This window comes from Gouania willdenowi, chromosome 12, assembly GCF_900634775.1.
Source record: "Gouania willdenowi chromosome 12, fGouWil2.1, whole genome shotgun sequence".
In the NCBI taxonomy this organism is placed as follows: Eukaryota; Metazoa; Chordata; class Actinopteri; order Blenniiformes; family Gobiesocidae; genus Gouania; species Gouania willdenowi.
The window spans coordinates 30676553-30696126 of NC_041055.1; the positions used below are offsets into that span (position 1 = coordinate 30676553).

The following is a 19574-nucleotide window of genomic DNA, read 5'->3' on the forward strand; positions in this document are numbered from 1 at the left end:
GGGCTGAAATTGTTAAAAAAAAACAACTATATTCTTATTTTCTTGAAGGCATTTGGCGACCCCCTGCCAGTGTTTGGTGACCCCAAGGTTGAGAACCACTGCTCTAGTCTAACAGATTTATGATAAAATAAAAATGAAGGTTTCCCCCTCCTCAGATCACATTTGTCCTCCTTTCATCACTAACATCAGTCGTCCATCATCTGCATGTTGTCACATTTCAGTCAGAAAAAAACAAAACCAATCACAGTATATTTTCATATACAGTAGGCAGTAGGGTCACTATTATGATGTGAAAACAAACTATCACGTTCTAAATTTTGGGGCTAAACATTTGTTGGAGACATTACCAGGAAGTGAATCACTGTTAAACTAACAACAACAACAAGCGTTAGAGAGACTCTGTTTGAAAACATATCAAACGTAACATTTTCACACACTTTACGGAACTTACAAACGTACAAAACAACCGTGACCTGTCTAAAAACTACACAATCACAGCTTCCCTGTCGTCGCTAACCTGTCCGAGTGGAATAAACACGTGACGTGTGTTCAAAAATGAAAGAATAGAAGCTTTTATTTTGAAATGCGATATATTGCGACCAACATTTGTTGTCCATTCTGCACCCCTCAGTAGTCATGGGTCTGTAACACTACAGTGGTATAAGATCTGTCCTCTGATTGGCTGTCGTTTGTTACCAATCAGAAGAACTGGGAACACTGGGAAAGGTGAGCTGCAAAAGAAAAAGAATAAAACAAAAAGAAAACAAGGGAAACATGCTCATAGAAAAAAAAATAATTAATTTGAACAGCATGACCAGGCAATGAAGGGTTAAGTGTGTTTAAACGCCACCAACAAACCAACCGACCAATCAGCAGAGGAGGAAGACAGGGCAAGCATGCAGCACGCCACAACGCTGAGAGAGTCGCCGGCGCGTCAACACACTGACTGCAGCTGAGTGTTATAGCCCGAGGGAGGGAGGAGGAGGAGGAGGAGGAGAGGGGGAGGAGCTTTAAGGGAAGAGGGTGTGGTCAGAGAGAGGAAGTGACACCACCAGTGAGCAAACGGAGGGATGCGTTGGATGAGAGACAGGTCATCCAACACAAAAGACGCACACAATCATTCAGATGACACTCACTCACACACACACACACACACACAAAGACACAAAATACACACAATATGAGAAGCACCGTCAACGTTTCTGTTGGTAAACAAATGAAATCTGCAAATAAAAAGTGGATTTTTCAGTTTTTTTGATAGAGAAGGTGATCATGAAGTCGTCTCCGCCTCCATTTTTCTTCTTCGTCTTGATTTCATGAATGAGTGAATTTCTCTCTCTCACACACACACACACACACACACACACACACACACACACACACACACACACACACACACACACACACACACACCCTCGTTTTCATCCAATCAGGGACCAGTTCACGAGGGTCTCCATCCTGTTTCTGACCACACCCTCTGCCCTATGTGTGTGTGTGTGTGTCAGGGTTATAATTGTAATCGCATAATTGATAATCACAATTATGGCGTATTATAATTGTAATAGTAATTGAAAAACAACATGTTGCCGTTGTAATCATAATTGAATTGTAATTGAGTTCAGATAATTGACAATGGAATATATATAAAAAAGGTAATTTAGGATTTAATTAAACGTAAACCTGGGGAACCATGTTACAGTTCTATGTCTTACACATACGTAGTTAATAATTATTAAAATATGTTTCATATCAACCACATCTGTCAACTTTAGTAATTGAGAACATAATTGTAATTGACTTTCAGGGTAAAACATAATAATTGTAATTTTAATTGCAATTGGGAAAAATGCAGGTCACCGTAATCATGAACATGAGGTAATCGTAATTGAAAAATGTAATTGACCCTAACCAGGGTAAATTAAATTGTAATTGACAGTTTTTAGAGAACGTTAATGCCAATTACAATTACTATGTGCAATATTACTCAGTACTCAATGTAAAACTCTACTTACTGCTTATTTATATGTATATATTTTTCTGTACTGTTATCTTGACCAATATCGATAATGTATTTTGTTTTTTAATTATTTATTTTTATTTTTATTGTATATTTTCTGCTTGCTCTTCTAATCTAATCTAATCTCATCTCATCCATTACTATTCAATTATGGTTACAATTAAAATGACATCACAATTGTAATTAATTCCCAATTACGTGATTGCAGTTATAACTGACCCCAACCCTGGTGTGTGTGTGTGTGTGTGTGTGTGTGTGTGTGTGTGTGTGTGTGTGTGTGTGTGTGTGTGTGTGTGTGTGTGTGTGTGTGTGTGTGTGTGTGTGTGTGTGTAGCAGCAGGGAGGGTAAAAAAAAGCTTCGCTGATGTTAGTTTGATAAAGAAGCAAAGCTTAAAATAACTGAATGAAGAATGTTAAACACTATCATTTAGATTAACGTCTCGTATTCACGTTGCAAAAACAAGCTCAGTGTCACTTTTTTTGTTTTCGTTTTTTGGAGAACGACTATTCTCGTGTGATCTAATGTGTGTGCGTGTGTGTGCGTGTGTGTTTTTTAGGCGGTCTTTCTCTCTCTGTGAGTCTGTGAGGGTGTGAACGTGGTGGGGTCTCACGGGCTCTGCTTGCCCTGCCATTCCTCAGCCAGCCTCACACTTTTAGGAATCTGGAATTAAAAAAAATATATACATATATTACAAAAAGGCTTTTTAATGAGACGTACAAGTGACAAACAGCGAGCTGAGCATTCACATACGGAGGAAAGGTGATCATAAAATGATGAAAGTTGGTGTCAGTGTGTTCATTAAAATGCATTTCCTGTTTATTAGGAGCTACAGACTAAGACCAGCCACTTACGTGTTAGCACACAACCACTGTACGCCATCACAACAGGATTAAAGAGGACCTTTTGCATGCTTAAATTCATCTACTGCTACTTCCTGTTTATGGGTGCAACTTCCTGAGTGATCGACTGATACAAGAAACAAACGCTGTGTTGAAAATGTCCCACTAACCATTTACGGAGACCCTCCAGTGACTTAACTTCCTGTTTAACTTCAAAACAAGAGCCTTATTTACTAAAACTAATGGAAGACAAGAAAAGTTGCTTCTTATACTCCATCAAATTCTCTTTTCTGCACAGTTTTTATCCATTTTCAAGATGTTTTCAGCACTTTTAAACCCTGTCCACCACTTTTACACCTAATGTTGACCCATTATTGTCCCTTTTAACCTCTTTTCACCATATTTCAAGCTTATTTTTGCCAATTTGAACACATTCATGCCCATTATTTGCCAGTTTAAACTAATTGTTCCTACTTTTAAGTCAATACTAACACTTTGAACCCTTTTTACCACTTTTTGGTCATTCTAATTTGCAACTTTTAACCACTTCTAGGACAGATTTGGCCACCAGGCCTTGAGTTTGACATGTGTTTTAGAGCATTAATAAATAATAAATCAGGTCCCCTTTAAATCTCGTCATGTTTAAAACTCCCACAGGTCCTAATGCATGCATCACATCTGTTCACCACCACAGTTAAAGCCTGTATGGAGCGTGAAGTAACAACCAAACAAAACTCTAACACTATTAAGGACATGATTTCCAAATCAAAGCATCAAATGAGATGAAAGCGCGTCATGCTTGGACAGTAAACAGAAGCTCGTGCAGGAAACCACAACGTGTCAGAGGCACGACCAGCACCGGCCGGTCTCACCATTGATCTCAGAGCAGTTATAGCTCTCAGTGCTTCTATCTTTACCACTGGCCTGGAAAAAAGGACCAGAAAGAGCCCGACACTAGAGTCAAACTTTATCTGGCCTTCTACGTGTGTCTGCTGTGAAGAAAACAGCTCGTCTCTTAGGGCCTCCGATTTTTCACGTTAGCGGAAAACGTGGAAAAATCTATCTGACCCGTTTCTTTTTTCTCTCATTTAAAATCGGGCACCAACATGCATTTTTTTGGGCACAATATCACACATTTACACATCATTATTTAATGGAAAAAATGTCTAGAAAGTGGGACAAACGCACAAATATGTCCAATTCCTGTTCAAAATCTCACTCCAAGTGTAACGAATAGAGTGGTGATCATGCTATCATGTGTGTGAGCTTCATCTAAAGCAGGGGTGTCAAACTCATTTTAGTTCAGGGGCCAAATACGGAGCAGTTTGATCTCATTATTGTGCCATAGTTTGCATTTCTACGTATACATAAAATACAAAATATGTAAGAAACTAACATTTTTCAAGCAATAATTGACAGATATATGTCCCAACAGGGAATTTACTTTACATTTTATACATTTTGTGACCAATTTCTATTTAATTAAAGGAAATATTAGGAAATAATCTGAGGAAAATTCAAGGATTTTTTTTAAAAAATGTTGAGTTTTTTCAATAGTTTAACATTAAAAATGACTGTAAAGCTGTGAGCACCTGCAAATATTGTTGAGTTTCATTTACACAATGACTCATGTTTTCTCTCTGGTTTCTACTTTCTCTTGCGGGACCAAATTGGATGCTCCAAAGGGCTGGATTTGGCCCCCGGGCCATGTGTTTTAAATGTGTTGGGATGAAAATTTGGTTCAAAGCTGATGGTGTTTCAGTTTAACTGGCGGTCAGTTTACCTGGTGACACATTAGACCTCCAATCACAGAGTTGTGTGGGGTTTTGTGAGAAACAGGAGGGTGATTTTCCGGTTTGCAGCGATTAAAGTTTTTACAAACAATATTTTGGGATGATATCACACATTTCCATTGGATTTTCACTGTTAAACGGGTGGCTAAGTGTTAGCAGTGTGGCTAACGTTTAAATTTCAGCGTAAACATCCAGATTTTTTAAACCATCTGAAGCGTGAAGAAGTAAAATGAACAACAGTAGTTGAATATTCACCTTATTTAGCACATTTACTACAATTTCAGAAAATTTAAAGGTGACTAAAGTCATTTAAACAGGGGAAAATGGTTAAAGTGACACGAACGATTTAAAACAGAAAATCGGAGGCTCTAGTCTCTGTAATTTCATTTTAAATACAGTGCGATTGATACAACATGCTCGTAACTTCTTGGATTTCCATTTATTTCTGTTTACTCTTAAAAAAAAAACCTTTCCATAGGAGCTAAACATTCATATTTTACAGCAGGTCTAAAGTACAGTTGCGTGATTGCGCAGTAAGCATGCTTACCTTAATGTAGGAAAAAACACAATCACTTTGCATACATTCACTTGGCAAAAGCTTCAAGGCCTGATATCACATTGATTCATGTGCATCACATGTGTTAAATTAAAATGCAAAGCTGATAAATCTTAAAAAATATAAAATATTCTATCTACAATATACACTGGATTGTTGATGTTTCCACCACGGGGCGGCGATTGTAAAAAAACAGCAACTTTTCACAACATTTAACAACAAACCACATTTCAAAAACGTGAATTTTGTTTAACAGCAATATTTGTGATATTTACTTTTTATTTTATTTAGCTTTTATTTTGATACTTCCAGTAAATTTGCATATTAGCAAAATACTTAGTTTCACCCGTGACGTTTAGATTTAACATTTAGATTTAACCTTTAACATTTAGATTTAACATGAAAATTATATTTAAAATTTTGATTTCACATTTAAGTTTTACATGTAATATTTAGATTTAATATTTAATATTTAGATTTAGCATTTAGATTTAACATTTATATTTAAATGTAACATTTAGGTTGAACATTTAGATTTAATATTTAACATTTAGATTTAACATCTAGTTTAAACAATTACATTTAGATTTAATATTTAAAATTTAAGTTTTACATTTAACATTTAATATTCAGATTTACCATTTGGCATATAGATTTAATACTTAACTTTTAGATTTAACATTTTTTACGAGAAAAATAAACATCACAAATCAGACAAATATTGCTGTAAATCTGGTCAAACATAATATATATATAAAAAAAAACACGTATGTTTTTTAAACGTGGTTTGTTGCTAAATGTTGCAAAAAGCTGTTGTTTATTTTAGCATGTGCATCAACTTTTCAATCGGCGACCATTATTTCACTACCGATATCGTATGTATTTAAACGACCACTAGGTGGCAGTGCAGGGAATCTAAGAATCTGAAACTGTTTGCTAAGCTAAGCTAACGTTCAGAGGGAATTCTCCAGCAAAACCAACAATTCTGATCAAAGCTCAACATCAGCATGAACAGTGAGTCGTCTGTCTCAATAGCTCCAATCTGATTGGCCCATTCTATTACAGAGTAAGAGTCTCTAAATCATCCCATTGGTTGATCAGTGGGACGTAACGCAAACACATTCTCTGAGTTAAATGTACGTCATAGCACCTTTGGCGTTTGTCTCCAGGAAGACGTCGACGTACGACGTGGGGACGTATCCCTCCTCTTCCTCGTTCCTCCTCACCCTCGTCCAGCCGTCGCCTTTGTCCTCCTCTATGACATATAACAGCTCGCCCTCGGCCACAGAGATAGTGCCCTCGTTGTGACCTGCGGGTGGAAGCGCACGAGGAAATAGTTTAGCCAAAAACTAGCAAAACTTCACTATTTTACCTCATTTTCCAGGTTAATGTTAACCAAACATACTTTAAATGAGGGTCAAATCCACATATTAACTATGTTTCCAACTGTTTTAATAAGGAACGCATTCAGTCTGTCTTGATTTTATCTTCTATAGCAGTGATTGACTAATGGTGGTGTGCGGGCCATATGTGGCCCTCAGTCTAATTCGGTTCGGCTACTAAAACAATTACACAAAAGGAGAATGAAAACACACAAAATGACAGAAAAACACTTAAAGGGACTCAAAACGACAACAAAAATACCCAAAACGACTCAAAAACACACAAACTGACTGAAAACTTTACAAAAATCGACTTAAAGGAATAGACAAATTGACAAATACACAAAATGACAACAGAAACAGACAAAACAACAATAAAAATATACAAAATAACACCCAAAACGACAAAAAAGACTAAAAAAATACACAAAATGACCAAAAACTGTACACAAAGCAACTCAAGACATTATAAATAACAAAAAGGAATAGACAAAATGACAAATACACAAAATTACTTCAGAATTACATAAAACAACAATACAAATACACTAAAAGACACAAAAAATGGACACAAAGTGACTCAACACATACTAAATAACAAACAGGAATAGACAAAATGACAAGTACACAAAACAACAACAAAAATACGTTAAATCTCAAAAGACACAAAACGACAACATAAATACACAAAGCGACTCAAAAAAGTAGAACAACAACAAAAATAATGACCTCAGTAACAATAGTGAGGCAAGGCATAAAAATGACAAAAGAAAATACACATTTAACAACACAGAAAACTAACAAAAGACTTCTAAAACTGGCAAAACCATATTTATTAGAGCAGACTTCTGGCTCTTGGTCAAATCTAGTTGAGGACCTTTGTACAGGCTTTGTGGACACCCTGAATACGACACTATCCCAGTGTTTTTCTGGATCTGTTTGCAATGTGACCACATATTGTTGATGTGTTTTAATAAAAGTATTAAACACACCAGTGGAAGTGAGATTTAAACTTGACAAACATCCCACAACATTTGTAAAGTCTTCGTCCTCCACTGCTGCCGTTACCTTCAAACGGGTACAGGGCTTTGCAGGTGCCGATGGTGGGAAGCGTCTCCTCGTCCTCAAACTCGTCGTCGAAATCTGGCGTGCTGGAGGTGGGGGGGTTTAGGTTGGGCTTGGCTCTGAGCTGAGTCTCTGAGTTCTGCTCCTCTGTGTAGCTTCCATCAGGGCTGCTCAGAGGCCAACGTAGACACACAGTAAATAGACTGTGAAAACAGGACGTTTACGACACGTACTGACGTTTGTCAAAGTAAATCATACCTCTCTCTGTCCTGGGCACAGCTGTTACTGCTCACTGCTGAGTTGTTCTGGGCCTCATAGAGGCCACTTTTTCTGTGTGAGTCGCTCTTAGACGGCATCCTCTCCTCCACTTCTGTGTACCAGCCCTGAAACACACATTAGGATCAGAATCTTCTCCTTAAATGGATGATGATGCTTCAGTGGATTGAACCCAGCTGGAAATTAGCAGCACTGATAAACTAAACCAGTGGTCCTCTACCTCAAGTTTAATATTTTTATTATTATTATTTGGGCCATAGTCATCTTAAAGATGTAAATCCTTGTTTTAATCAGAAATGAAGTGTTAAAAGTGACCAAAAATGGTGGAAAAGGTGGTGAAATGGGATTTTAAAAACCACAGAAATTAGTTAAAATTTGCAAAGTTGGCCAAAGGCAGACATACAAAGTGGTAAAAAGGTTTCACAGTGTCAATATTGGCTTGGAAGTGGCAGAAAAATTGGAAAAAATAAGCATGAAATATGGTGAAAAGAGGTTAAAAGTGACAATTATGGGTCAACGTATGTGACATTAGGTAGAAAAGTGACAAAAATGTCTTGAAAGTGCAAAAACTGTGCGGAAAAGGCATTGAAATTTGATGTAGAAGTGTCATAAATGGAAGTAATGTAGCAAAAATGCATTAAAAGTGCATGGTAAAAAGGGTTCAAAGTGTCAATATTGGCTTAAAGTCACAGATATGGGGGTGTGGGGGCTGAGGTTTATTTAAAAAGTAGGAATAATTAGTTTAAACTGGCAAATAATGGGCATGACAAATTGTGAATGTGGTTAAATTTGGGAAAAATAAGCAATATCTGGTGAAAAGGGGTTAAAAGTGACAATAATTGGTCAACATGTGTGACAGTAAGTGGAAAAGTGGTGGAAAGGGTTTATAAGTGACAAAAATGTCTTGAAAGTGGAAAAAAATTGTAGAAAAGGCATTGAATTTTGATGTAGAAGTGTCGGAAATGGGAGTAATGTAGCAAAAATACATTAAAAAGAGCAAAAATATGGCAAGAAAAAGTGATGAAAATAGGTTAAAATATGGCACGTTTGGTGTAGTTGCAAAAAAGAATAAAAATAAGCCAAAATTGGCTCAAATTGTCAAAAATATTCTTGTTTTTTTGAAGGCATCTGGCGACCCCCTCCCAGTTCTGACCCCAACGTTGAGAACCCCTGAACTAGACAACAGATGAAAACTGACCTCAAACTTCTGCACCTCCGCCTGTAGTTTCTCAATAGTATGACCTATTTCAGAGAGTCGAGGGTCCACGCTGGCCGGGTCGCCCATCTGTGGGTTCTTCACGTACACGTCTTTCATCTTAGTCAGAGCGTCTCTGTGGAGGAACAGAGATGGAGTCAGCGCACGCTTATAACACTCGTTCATCAGCCGTTGGTACGTTCAGATCTGAGCGTACAACCAAATTCACGCAAACTTTAGCATTTATAATTGTGACGTGACCTTACGATGTGATCAGATCTCACTCAGGTCTGACCTCGTGTAGATAATCTGAGTGGATTAGTGGAGTAAAGCTCAGGAACCTCCACTGGGATCAAATGCGGAGGAAACCGGACCTCATTCATACTTTTAAAATGCAAAGTTATGCTCCAAGACGGTGGAACAGCCTGCAGGGCGATCTGAGAGGAGCCGAGAGTATCACAATTTTTAAACGCAAGCTAAAATCTATTTATTCAGTCTGGCTTTTATGTAGTGATTCATGATTTTAATCATTTTTAAAGTTCTTAATTTTTTAATGCTTTTATATGTTAAAAGTTATTCCTTTCTCTGCTTTGTTTTTTTTTATGTCTGACTCTGTCTTATTTTATCATCTTTTTAATTATTTTATTAAATTACTTTTGCATGCATTAGCCTCTAAACTTTATCATTTTTTTTTACATTTGTCACTCACTTAAGCAGATTTATGTGAAGCCATTTAATCTACAATTTAATTTGTAAGAAAGGTGAAATATAAATAAAGTTGTGATGAAGTATAGGTAAAATTGGATTTTTAAGGGTTTTTTAAGGGTTTTGTTTATTTATCTTAATGTTTATTTATTGCCTAAAGCGTGCGTACAACTGAGGTAGATATAAATGCCACATTTTTTTGTGTCTCTCCAGAATCTCTGCAGAAAAGTTATTCTCGGTGCACACAGGGGGGCAGACTTCACCTGCTCAGTAGCTGATCCTCTTCCACAGAGCGTTCAAATTAGCTCCTTTAAGTCCAGTTTTCACACGTTCAAAAAGCAGATCTTTGTTTTGCTCCACCTCAGATGCGAGGATGCTGATTTTCATCTTGGAAAAGCTTCTTTTTGTGTTTGATCTCAGTGGGCGGGGCCTCCAAAACAGGAGGGCGTAACATGTTAATGACGATAAATGTGGCGGCTGAATTAAATCAAGACCTAATCATTTGTACGCTGGGATTGGTCAGATACAAATGTTTCATGAATCAGATGTTGGTCCTGTCGTACGACCAAAACTCAGGTTTACACCCGTTTTTACGCAAACGTTGATAAATAAAGGCCGTTGTGCGTTAAATGGGAGTGAAGCTGATATACCTCTGGTCCATCTCCTTTTGAATATCTTTATTCAGATCATCAATCTTGCCCTGGAGCTTCTTCCGCCTCTGCTCTGGTGGAAGATGGCTGAAGTCTTCTGGTCCGGAGCCCTGGGAGCAGATGGAGAACAGGTTGGAGTTTGTAAGAAAAACTACCATTTGATCTGTTGGCATATCGCCATCCAGGATGGAACCGTGCTAAGTCAAATACTTTAGTTTTTTTGTGACTAAATCATCTGCAGCCGCCGCCGCTCTCTGAGAAACAGAGGGTTTAAATATTTCTCTAACAAACCATCAGCGACGTCCTTTTTATCGCTCATATCTCGTTTCACAGGCGTGACCCTGTGTGACTGTTCTTTGACTTGAACTGTGTGTTCCTAAGATGGAGCCAGTGTGTGTGTGTGTGTGTGAGTGGCTGCTATGAGGCCTCATGTTTCCAATCTGTGTCACATAGCTCTAGAAATCCTGGTTTGAACAGTAAACACACGCAGCAGCTGGATTCCATGAGGCCTGAAACTAAACCAAACTGGAATTAAGTCAGTCCAGTTCAGGGCTGCACTTATGGAATATTTTGGTAAACCAGCATTTCATTGAAAAATATAGTTTTGCTAAGGACCAAAACTCATAGTTCCAGATTATTTCTTAAAATGTCAATAAACAATATAAATCTCAGTATTTTTAACTTAATACAGTCATGTAAAGTAAGTTTATGCTGTTTTGAGAAGTAGTGAAAGCACCGACTCCTAAAATTAGTATTTTGGTACAAAATAAGCTATTAAATAAAAATCTAAAAACATAGGCGATATTGTAATTTCCTATATCGCCAAAACAGAAAACTCGATATATTGGCCCTGGTCTAGTTAATTATCTTAATAATTTACAGAAAAACTTACATTTATTTATTGTTTGATTTATTAAGACAAAGTATTTTTTTAGGAAATTTACTTTGATCTCCTGACATGTTTCAACTGTCAACTGCCAGTCTTCTTCGGAGCCGTCTGCTGATCGCTTTGATATTTCCACGTAGTAAGTTCTTTTTGTCTTCTTTTTGAACAATATAAATAACGTAACATATTATTAAAAAAATATATGTAATAATATTACATATTTAAAAAGAAGACAAAGAACTTGCTTTGATGATTGCTTTGATGATTCCTCGACTTCCATGTAACAAAACAAATTTGCTGAAATTATTACGTGGAAGTCAAGGAAACATCAAAGCGATTATCAATTTTTTTTCAACTTTTTAAATAACATAACATATTAAAAAAAAATTAAAAAAAAAAATATATATACATAACATTTATTTAAAAAGAAGACAAAAACCACTTGCTTTGATGTTTCTTTGATTTCCATGTAATAATTTCAGCAAATTTGTTCTGTCTTCTTTTCGAATAATTAAATAATATGTAATTATATTGGGTTTTTTTTAAATAATGTTATAACATTTATTCAAAAAGAAGACAAAAACAACTTGTTTTGATGATCGCTTTGATGTTTCCTTGATTTCAGCGTAATAATTCCAGCAAGTTCTTTTTTGTCTTCTTTTTGAAAGAAGACAAAAATTAATAATAATAACAATAAAAAAGCTAGTCCTGCTATGAAGGGAATTTATTCAGTTGTTAGAGCAGAATCGTGGGAGTCGTTTAACACATCAACCACGTTACCATGGAAACCCCCACCCACCCACCCATGCAGCATGCAACACATTATAAATACAGTTGTGTCATCATGCAGTAATAAACATGCTCCACTATCTACAGCTAACAATCATCTCCGTCCAATCAGAATCCGTTATTCCACATTGATCAGAAATAAATGAATCCAACGAAACGCTATCGTATGAGCAGACATTCACAGACAGGATACACATAGAGAAACATGCATGGATTTTCAAAATAAAATTTAAAAAAACACAAATCAGTTTGACATTTCAGGAAATGCGTTTTTTTTTTTTTTTAAAGATGCTCTATTCATCTTTAAAATATATAATTTAATGTTGTTCTATGACATAACTAACACATCTGGACATAATACAAAAAAGATGAGCTGATGTTTAATCAACCTGAAAGCTATACAGATGTTACAGTTTTACATTCTTTGTCTTTTTTGATATTATAAAAGTGTTAAAAACTCAGGCCCTGGTCTTTCTGTGCAGTTTGCATGTTCTCCATGTTTTATCTCCAGTCACTTTCATATGCTATGAATCATATATGAGAATATGAATATGAATAAATCAAGTTTGAAAATGTACGGAGCCCCTAAAATTATATTAGTCTTTTTTTTATTATTAAATTAAATTTCACATGCTTATATATAAAAATATTTAAGCCTCAGCAGTTTTCCATATGTTTAATCACATAAATATTACAAAGATTTTGAGTAAAATGCCATTATTCATAATGAATGAATCTTGATGGCCTGATAGAAGAACCAACCTAAAAATGTAGGATTGTCAAATTTCATAAATAATTATGAGCCGAAATTACATTTTTTTTTTTCTTTTTTAATTTTTCACCAGTGATGACATTTTTTAATTATTAAAACTGATCCTGATTTTAGAATATTGATCCAGATCGTTGCGAAAATCTAATCACTTGTTTCTCGTCCCATTTTGGATATTTTTTATTTTGAAAATGTCATTAAAATCTGTCCATCACTTTTTGAGTTATACTGTTCACAGACAAATAAATAAATAAATAAACAAATGCTGGCAAAGACATAATCTACTGATTTAGGCAATAAATAAATAAATAAATAAATCATATTTCATGTCTCTTCAGGGCTAAATACCTTTTAAAGACACTTTATTATTATTATTGTTTTTTTTTTTTATGTGCTTTTTAGGCAGTGTCACAGACAGAATTTATGGTTATTTTACCTCTTACAGTATCATTTTATTTCTCTTTATTGGTTGATAATGGTTTTATTAATTAATTAATATTTTATTTAATATTTTATTTTCATTACAATATGTTCTGGGTTTTTTTCCCCACATTTTCCATTTTTAATTAATTCTCGCTTTATTTCTGCATTTATTGTCCTGTTTTTTTAATAGCTTTTACCATCTGTAAAAGCACTGTTTTTTTTAAAGTGCTATATAAATAAAGTCACAATTTATCACAATAACGTGTAAATACTCCCCTCGACTTGCTATTCTAACAACTTTTCAACAAAGTTCAATTTGATGAATATTTTCTCAGCAGTGCAGTGTGTGTGTGTGTGTGTAGTCGGTTGATGAGTTGCACATGCGCAGATGTGGCCAGCTGTTGCTAATCAGAGGATATCTATAAAGAACTAGTTGAGGCTCAGTTTGTCTGTTTGAACATGTGTTTGTCCTCATGGTGAACCACAACCACCACCGTCACTAATTGTTGTATTTCACTCTGATTATCCATTTGCATTCATTAATGAAACTATATTTGTGATTTCCTTTGATGAATCAATTAATCCTGCGTTACTTTATTTATCACTGTGAGCGTCTCTTTCACTGAAACAACATGTACATGTTTAAGCAGATTGTTTTATTTTGAAAAATCAAAATGCTTTAAGTTCTGCTACTTACAAAAGCTGGGAACACCTGATACCAATATTCTAAAGTGGAGGATATATTTCTAGGAAGTGGAAGTAAATCTGCTTTTGTTAGTTATCTTTATCAAATATGGTGTATTGATTTTTGGGGATCTTTGTTAATGATTTATTTATTTAAAATGTTTGACTTAAATATATCCTTTAAGGGAATATTTATTATATTTATGTAATTCCTGGTTTTCCTTTGTGTCTAATTAAAGCAAGTGTTACATTTTGTGCTAAAGTGGAAAAAAAAGGGATGATTTTGATTTTTTTCAAATGTAACAAGTGGATTAAATCAGAGATAGGCCACTTCGATCAGAGCAAGGGCCACAAAAATGTGAATTTCTGATCCGAGGGCCACGTTATCAACATTTGTCAGCATTTAGAATAATGACTAATCTGAGCATTAATACAGGAAAGAACAAAGTATTGTTTTTTAAGTCCTTTTGTGTGAGTTTACTTTGTGTTTTTAGACATTTTGTGCTTTTTTTAATTCATTTTTATCAATTTTCTTGTCAATAAGGGAAAGTTTTCTTGCCTTTTTTTGCTTATCGAGTGCTTTTTCCTTATATTCTTGTTTTATTATTGTCATTTTGTGTCTTTTGAACTCCTTTGTATGCGTTGTTTTTGTCGTCATTTTATGTTTTAGTCGTCGTTTAATTGTGTGCTCGTGTTGACATTTTGTGTATTTTGTTGACATTTTCTGTGTTTCAGGAGTTAAGTGTGTTATGTTGCACGTCACGTAACTTCCAACTTCATGAATTACAATTATGTTTTGGGGGCCGCTCAAAATCAGAACGAGGGCCACATGTGGCCCCCGGGCCGCCAATTGCCTATTACTGGATTTGATTTACAAAGACATCAGCATTTAAAGGATAATGTCACCCTTTTTTTTCTTTGTATATTGAGGAAAATAAATGTAAACTGTTGTTCTATCTTCCACCTAAAGTGGAAAAAAAACAGCCAAATATTACCACATTTCCCAAAATGACCAACTAATTTAACTTGTTGTAATTGATATATTTTTACATTTACACTATATCTATGTTAAAAGAAACCTATAATAAAAATACACAATGTGAGGGCTGCGTGCAGGGTTGTCATATCTACATTAAATTGGATTAGTAGTTATTACGAGGACGAACAATTTCAGACACACTTATGACTACGAGACGGATAAAAACGGAGTAAATGGGATCACCTCAATGAGATTCCTGACGTGGGAATTGAGTGTGATCTGCACCCAGAGACCACAGATACCACAACACCACCACCACCACCACAACAACATTAACGACAAATACACACAAAACAAAAGGGGAAAAAAAACACAACACAAAAATGAGACCACATTTTACAGAAACAAATGAAAGGAGGATAAATCATAGCACCACATATAACAATAAGGGTGTACACAATGTGTTACTGGGAGGATGTGACATGCGTGCCGCGGTCATGCCGCCGAGGGGGCGTGCGGTTATAACGGTCATGCTTACCAGCTTGAGAGAAAGCTTCATGTGGGGGGAGAATAATGGCAAAGAACGAGAGAAAGAGAAAAAGAGAAACAACAGATAAAAGTCAGGCCTTTTGTTTCATTTTCCTTGAAAAACATCCTTTGAATACATCGTACGATACCAAACTTCACCATGTGACGAAAAGAGCAAAACCAGGGGTGTCGAACTCATCTTAGTCCAGGGGGCCAAACATGAAGCAGTTTGGTCTCTTGTGGGCCACGGAATTTATGTTGGAAAACAAGTCATTTCAATATTATTGTGCCCTAATTTGCACTTCTACGTATACATAAAATCCAAATATGTAAGAAATTGACAATATCCAAGCCAAAAGTCATAAATATCAGTCCCAACAAGATCTACATTTAAAATTTTAATCTAATTAAGGGAAATATTTTGTAGAATTGAAGAATTTTGTAAGAATCTTGAGTTTTTACCAACAGTTTAACATTAAAATTGACTGCCATCGCGTGATATATCCACTATTTAAACCAAAAGTGACAGATATCAGTCCCTGCAGAATCTACACTTTATATTTCTATTTAATTAAGGGAAATATTATGTAATAATTGGAGAAAAAATTAAGGATTTTGTAGTTTAACATTAAAAATGACTGCAATCATGCGATAAAAGCACCGGGGAAAACTGTGAGTGAGCACCTGCAAATATTGTTGCGTTTTATTCACACAATAATTCATGTTTTCTGTCATTTTTACTTTTTCCTGTGGGCCGAATTGGATGCTCCAAAGGGCTGGATTTGGCCCCCGGGCCTTGAGTTTGACACATGTGAGCTCGAGGCTCAAAAAAAAAAGTTCTTTAGACTTTAGAACTTTGACTCTTTTCTGTGGTGGTGAAGTTTAACATCTGTAACATGATGGATTAATGATAAATGGTAGAAAAGAAAAGAGAGTTTTCCACACTTTAGTGAAGTCAGAAAAAAAAAAAAAACAAAGTTGTGCGTCTAAATGAAGAGAAGTCAATGGGAGAAAGATGGAGAATGAGTGAATCCTACAGAGATGATTTGATTTCTTTCTGATTCTGCAGCAGTGACGTACTGTGATCAACAGAGGGCGCTACAAGCACATCAGCAGGTTCTGCTGTTTACATGGGAGCAGATACTGTGACACACAACACTTATTATAGACACACCACTACTACTAAATGTTCTCCTATGAGATAGAACACGGGAATCACCGCAAAAAGATCAAAAAAAAATAGTTCATGTGGCGCCCGGCTCAATAATCCAGTGGTTCCCAACCTTTTTATCCCTTGAACCCCCAAATTAAAATGGCCAGATACAAGATAGTTATCTTAAAGATGTAAATCATTGTTTTAATTAAAAATAAAATGTGTTAAAAGTGACAAAAATGGTGGCAAAGCCACAGAAATTGGTTCCAAGTAGTAAATGAGTGGCAAAAACAGACAGAAAAAGTAGTAAAAGGAGTTCAAAGTGTCAATATTTGCTTAAAAGTGGCAGAAATGGGGTAATGTAATTAATAAAGTAGGAACAATTAGTTTAAACTGGCAAAAAAATAAGCATGAAATATGCTGAAAAGAGGTTAAAAGTGACAATAATGGGTCAACAAAAGGGCTGAAAAAGTGCTGAATAATATCCACTGTTATCCAGGAAGTTCATTATTATTTGTGCCATAGTATATAGTCATCTTAAAGGTGTAAATCATTGTTTTAATCAGAAATAAAATGGGTTAAAAGTGACGAAAAGTGGTTCGAAATGTGGTGAAATGGGATTTTAAAAACCACAGAAATTGGTTAAAAATTAAAAATTAGAGCGGGCATAAAAAGGACAGGAAAAAGTGGTAAAAAGGGTTCTAAGTGTCAATATTGGCTTAAAAGTGGCAGAAATGGGGCATGACAAATCATGAATGTGGTAAAGCATGACAATAATGGGTCAACATATGCAACAATAGGTGGAAAAGTGGTGGAAAGGGTTTAATATAAGTGATGAAAATGTTTTAAAAGTGGAAAAAATGTGAAGAAAAGGCATTGAAATGTGATGCAGTGTCAGAAATGGGAGTAATGTAGCAAAAACGCATTAAATGTAGCAAAAATATGCCAAGAAAAAGTGATAAATAGGTTAAAATATGTCAGGTTTTGTGTAGTTGCAGAAAAAGGGTCCTGACCCCAAGGTTGAGAACCCCTGCTCACGGATTAACAAATTTATGGTAATAAAAAAACAAAAAATGAAAGTCCGTCCCCTCTAAACCCCCCCCCCAGATCAATTAATCCTCCTTTCATCACAAACAAATACCATAACAAGAAGAAAAACCTGATAAATTATCAATAATTCATGTTTTACTCTGGAAATATTTGATCATAAAGCCTGGTTTCCAACCTGTGAGACACACATATATAAATACACACATAAATATGGTTGATACAGACGGGGAAAGCACATCAGCACAAATAAAGGATTTAACACTAGCATGACCAGAGTGGTGTCATTTGACACCTATACCTATAAAGTCCAAGCTGGTGTCAGATGGCGGGTGTGAACAACTCAGCTTGTGACCATTGTTATGTTACTGAGGCCACTACTCCCCCCTCAGCTAGGGTGGGGGGGTGGCTGGGTTGGTTTCAGGACACAAAGACCTTTTGTATTCTCCTTTGTGTTTCCCATACAGCAGCTACATAGAGGTTGCAACTTATATTTCAACTTTTGCGACAGAAAGTAGTAAGTAGTAATCGTGAGACGTCAACACAGTTTGTTTGCATTCTTGGTGAAATTTATTTATTAAAGATTTTGTGAACAATTCTGGCACTGCCACACCTCCTTTATGCATTTGCCACAAGCAAACTTGTCACAATACATACAACGCTTGGTGGCACGGTTTTTCCTGCAGCAACACTTCACCTGGCACAATGCCCTTTTCCCCACATCAGGTGTGGGTGGTTGTTGCTGAAGGTTTTGCTCATTCACCTCCTTGGCTGCCATATGAGACTGGGCAAGCTCATTTGCAAGCTCCAGCAAGAAGTCCACCCTTCTCTCCTTGACCCCAGTGCATGCCTGATAAAGCACATGTGCGTTCAGCGCTGCAATGTCAATCATGTTGTAAAACACAGCGACTGGCCAACGCCGTGTTCCTGAACGCACGGTGTACTTTCGAACCATCTGGTCCATGACATCCACACCGCATTTCATGCTGTTGTAGTTGGTGACTGTGTTCGGCTTTTTTTTCCGAGTAGCCTCAGTCTCCACCACGCTGTGCACGCTACTGAGGAGGCAGACAGTCTTCTTTCGTTTGGGCACATAAACAGTCAGTGTGGCACCAGAGGTTGAAAACACTTGTGTGCTGAATTCCTCACGGGCCAAATTCTTTTTAGCTGAATCTGGAAGCTCCCGGCGATTCTTATTGACTGTGCCAAGGAGGGTGGTCTTCCGGCTGTGCAGTCGACGTGCTAGTGACAATGAAGTGAAAAAATTGTCGGTTGTAACAGTTCTTCCTTTGTCCATAAACGGTTCCATAAGCTTCATCACCACATTTTCAGACAATCTCTCCCCAGGTGGACGACTGGGGTCTTTGCCAAGATATGGGATGATTTTGCACACATACTTGGATTTACGGTCACATGCCACCCAGAACTTGATACCAAACTTGTCCGGCTTTGTACTTCCGCATTGGGTCAAAGGTTAAGAGGGATAATGTCAGCATAACTGATGGTGTAAACAGAGATTGAGATTGTTTTTCCCTGTTGAAGCATTGATTCTTTGTGCATCTTGTGCACTTTCTTCAAATTTGTAAAATAATAGCTTAATAAAATAATTATGGACCTGGTTAGTGAATGGTGGACCTCGTGAATTTACCTTTTTAAAGTGAGAACTCAAACAGTCCTTTTCACACTCGGAAATCTCGCTTTACCATAAATAGCAACAATACATTTGATTTATAAGCACAAAAACAATAAAGGTAAATAGTGAATACTGTTAATGCTGTTTTTCTTTTTCTAATTTTATTTATTGTGGTTTATTAATTGATCACAACACACATGGCTCA

At 36.2% G+C, this 19574-nt stretch overlaps 1 protein-coding gene across 14 annotated transcripts in view; it reads right to left on the minus strand.

Moving 5' to 3' along the window:
• Nucleotides 1-548: 548 nt before the first annotated feature.
• fnbp1b (formin binding protein 1b) overlaps nt 549-19574 on the minus strand; it is a 105979-nt gene continuing 86953 nt past the window's right edge. For 3 of the 14 annotated variants that reach the window (XM_028463730.1, XM_028463736.1, XM_028463725.1), the window contains 7 exons: nt 15547-15561; nt 15252-15287; nt 10479-10588; nt 9127-9259; nt 7911-8035; nt 7656-7819; nt 5956-6514 (listed from right to left, as the gene is read on the minus strand). In XM_028463730.1, coding sequence (XP_028319531.1) covers nt 6336-6514; nt 7656-7819; nt 7911-8035; nt 9127-9259; nt 10479-10588; nt 15252-15287; nt 15547-15561 — 762 coding nt within the window. In that variant the 3' untranslated portion in view covers nt 5956-6335. Of the gene's footprint in view, nt 2678-3728; nt 3781-5955; nt 6515-7655; nt 7820-7910; nt 8036-9126; nt 9260-10478; nt 10589-15251; nt 15288-15546; nt 15562-19574 lie in introns of those variants that run through there. The other 11 variants (XM_028463732.1, XM_028463734.1, XM_028463731.1 and 8 more) reach the window with 8 other exon arrangements.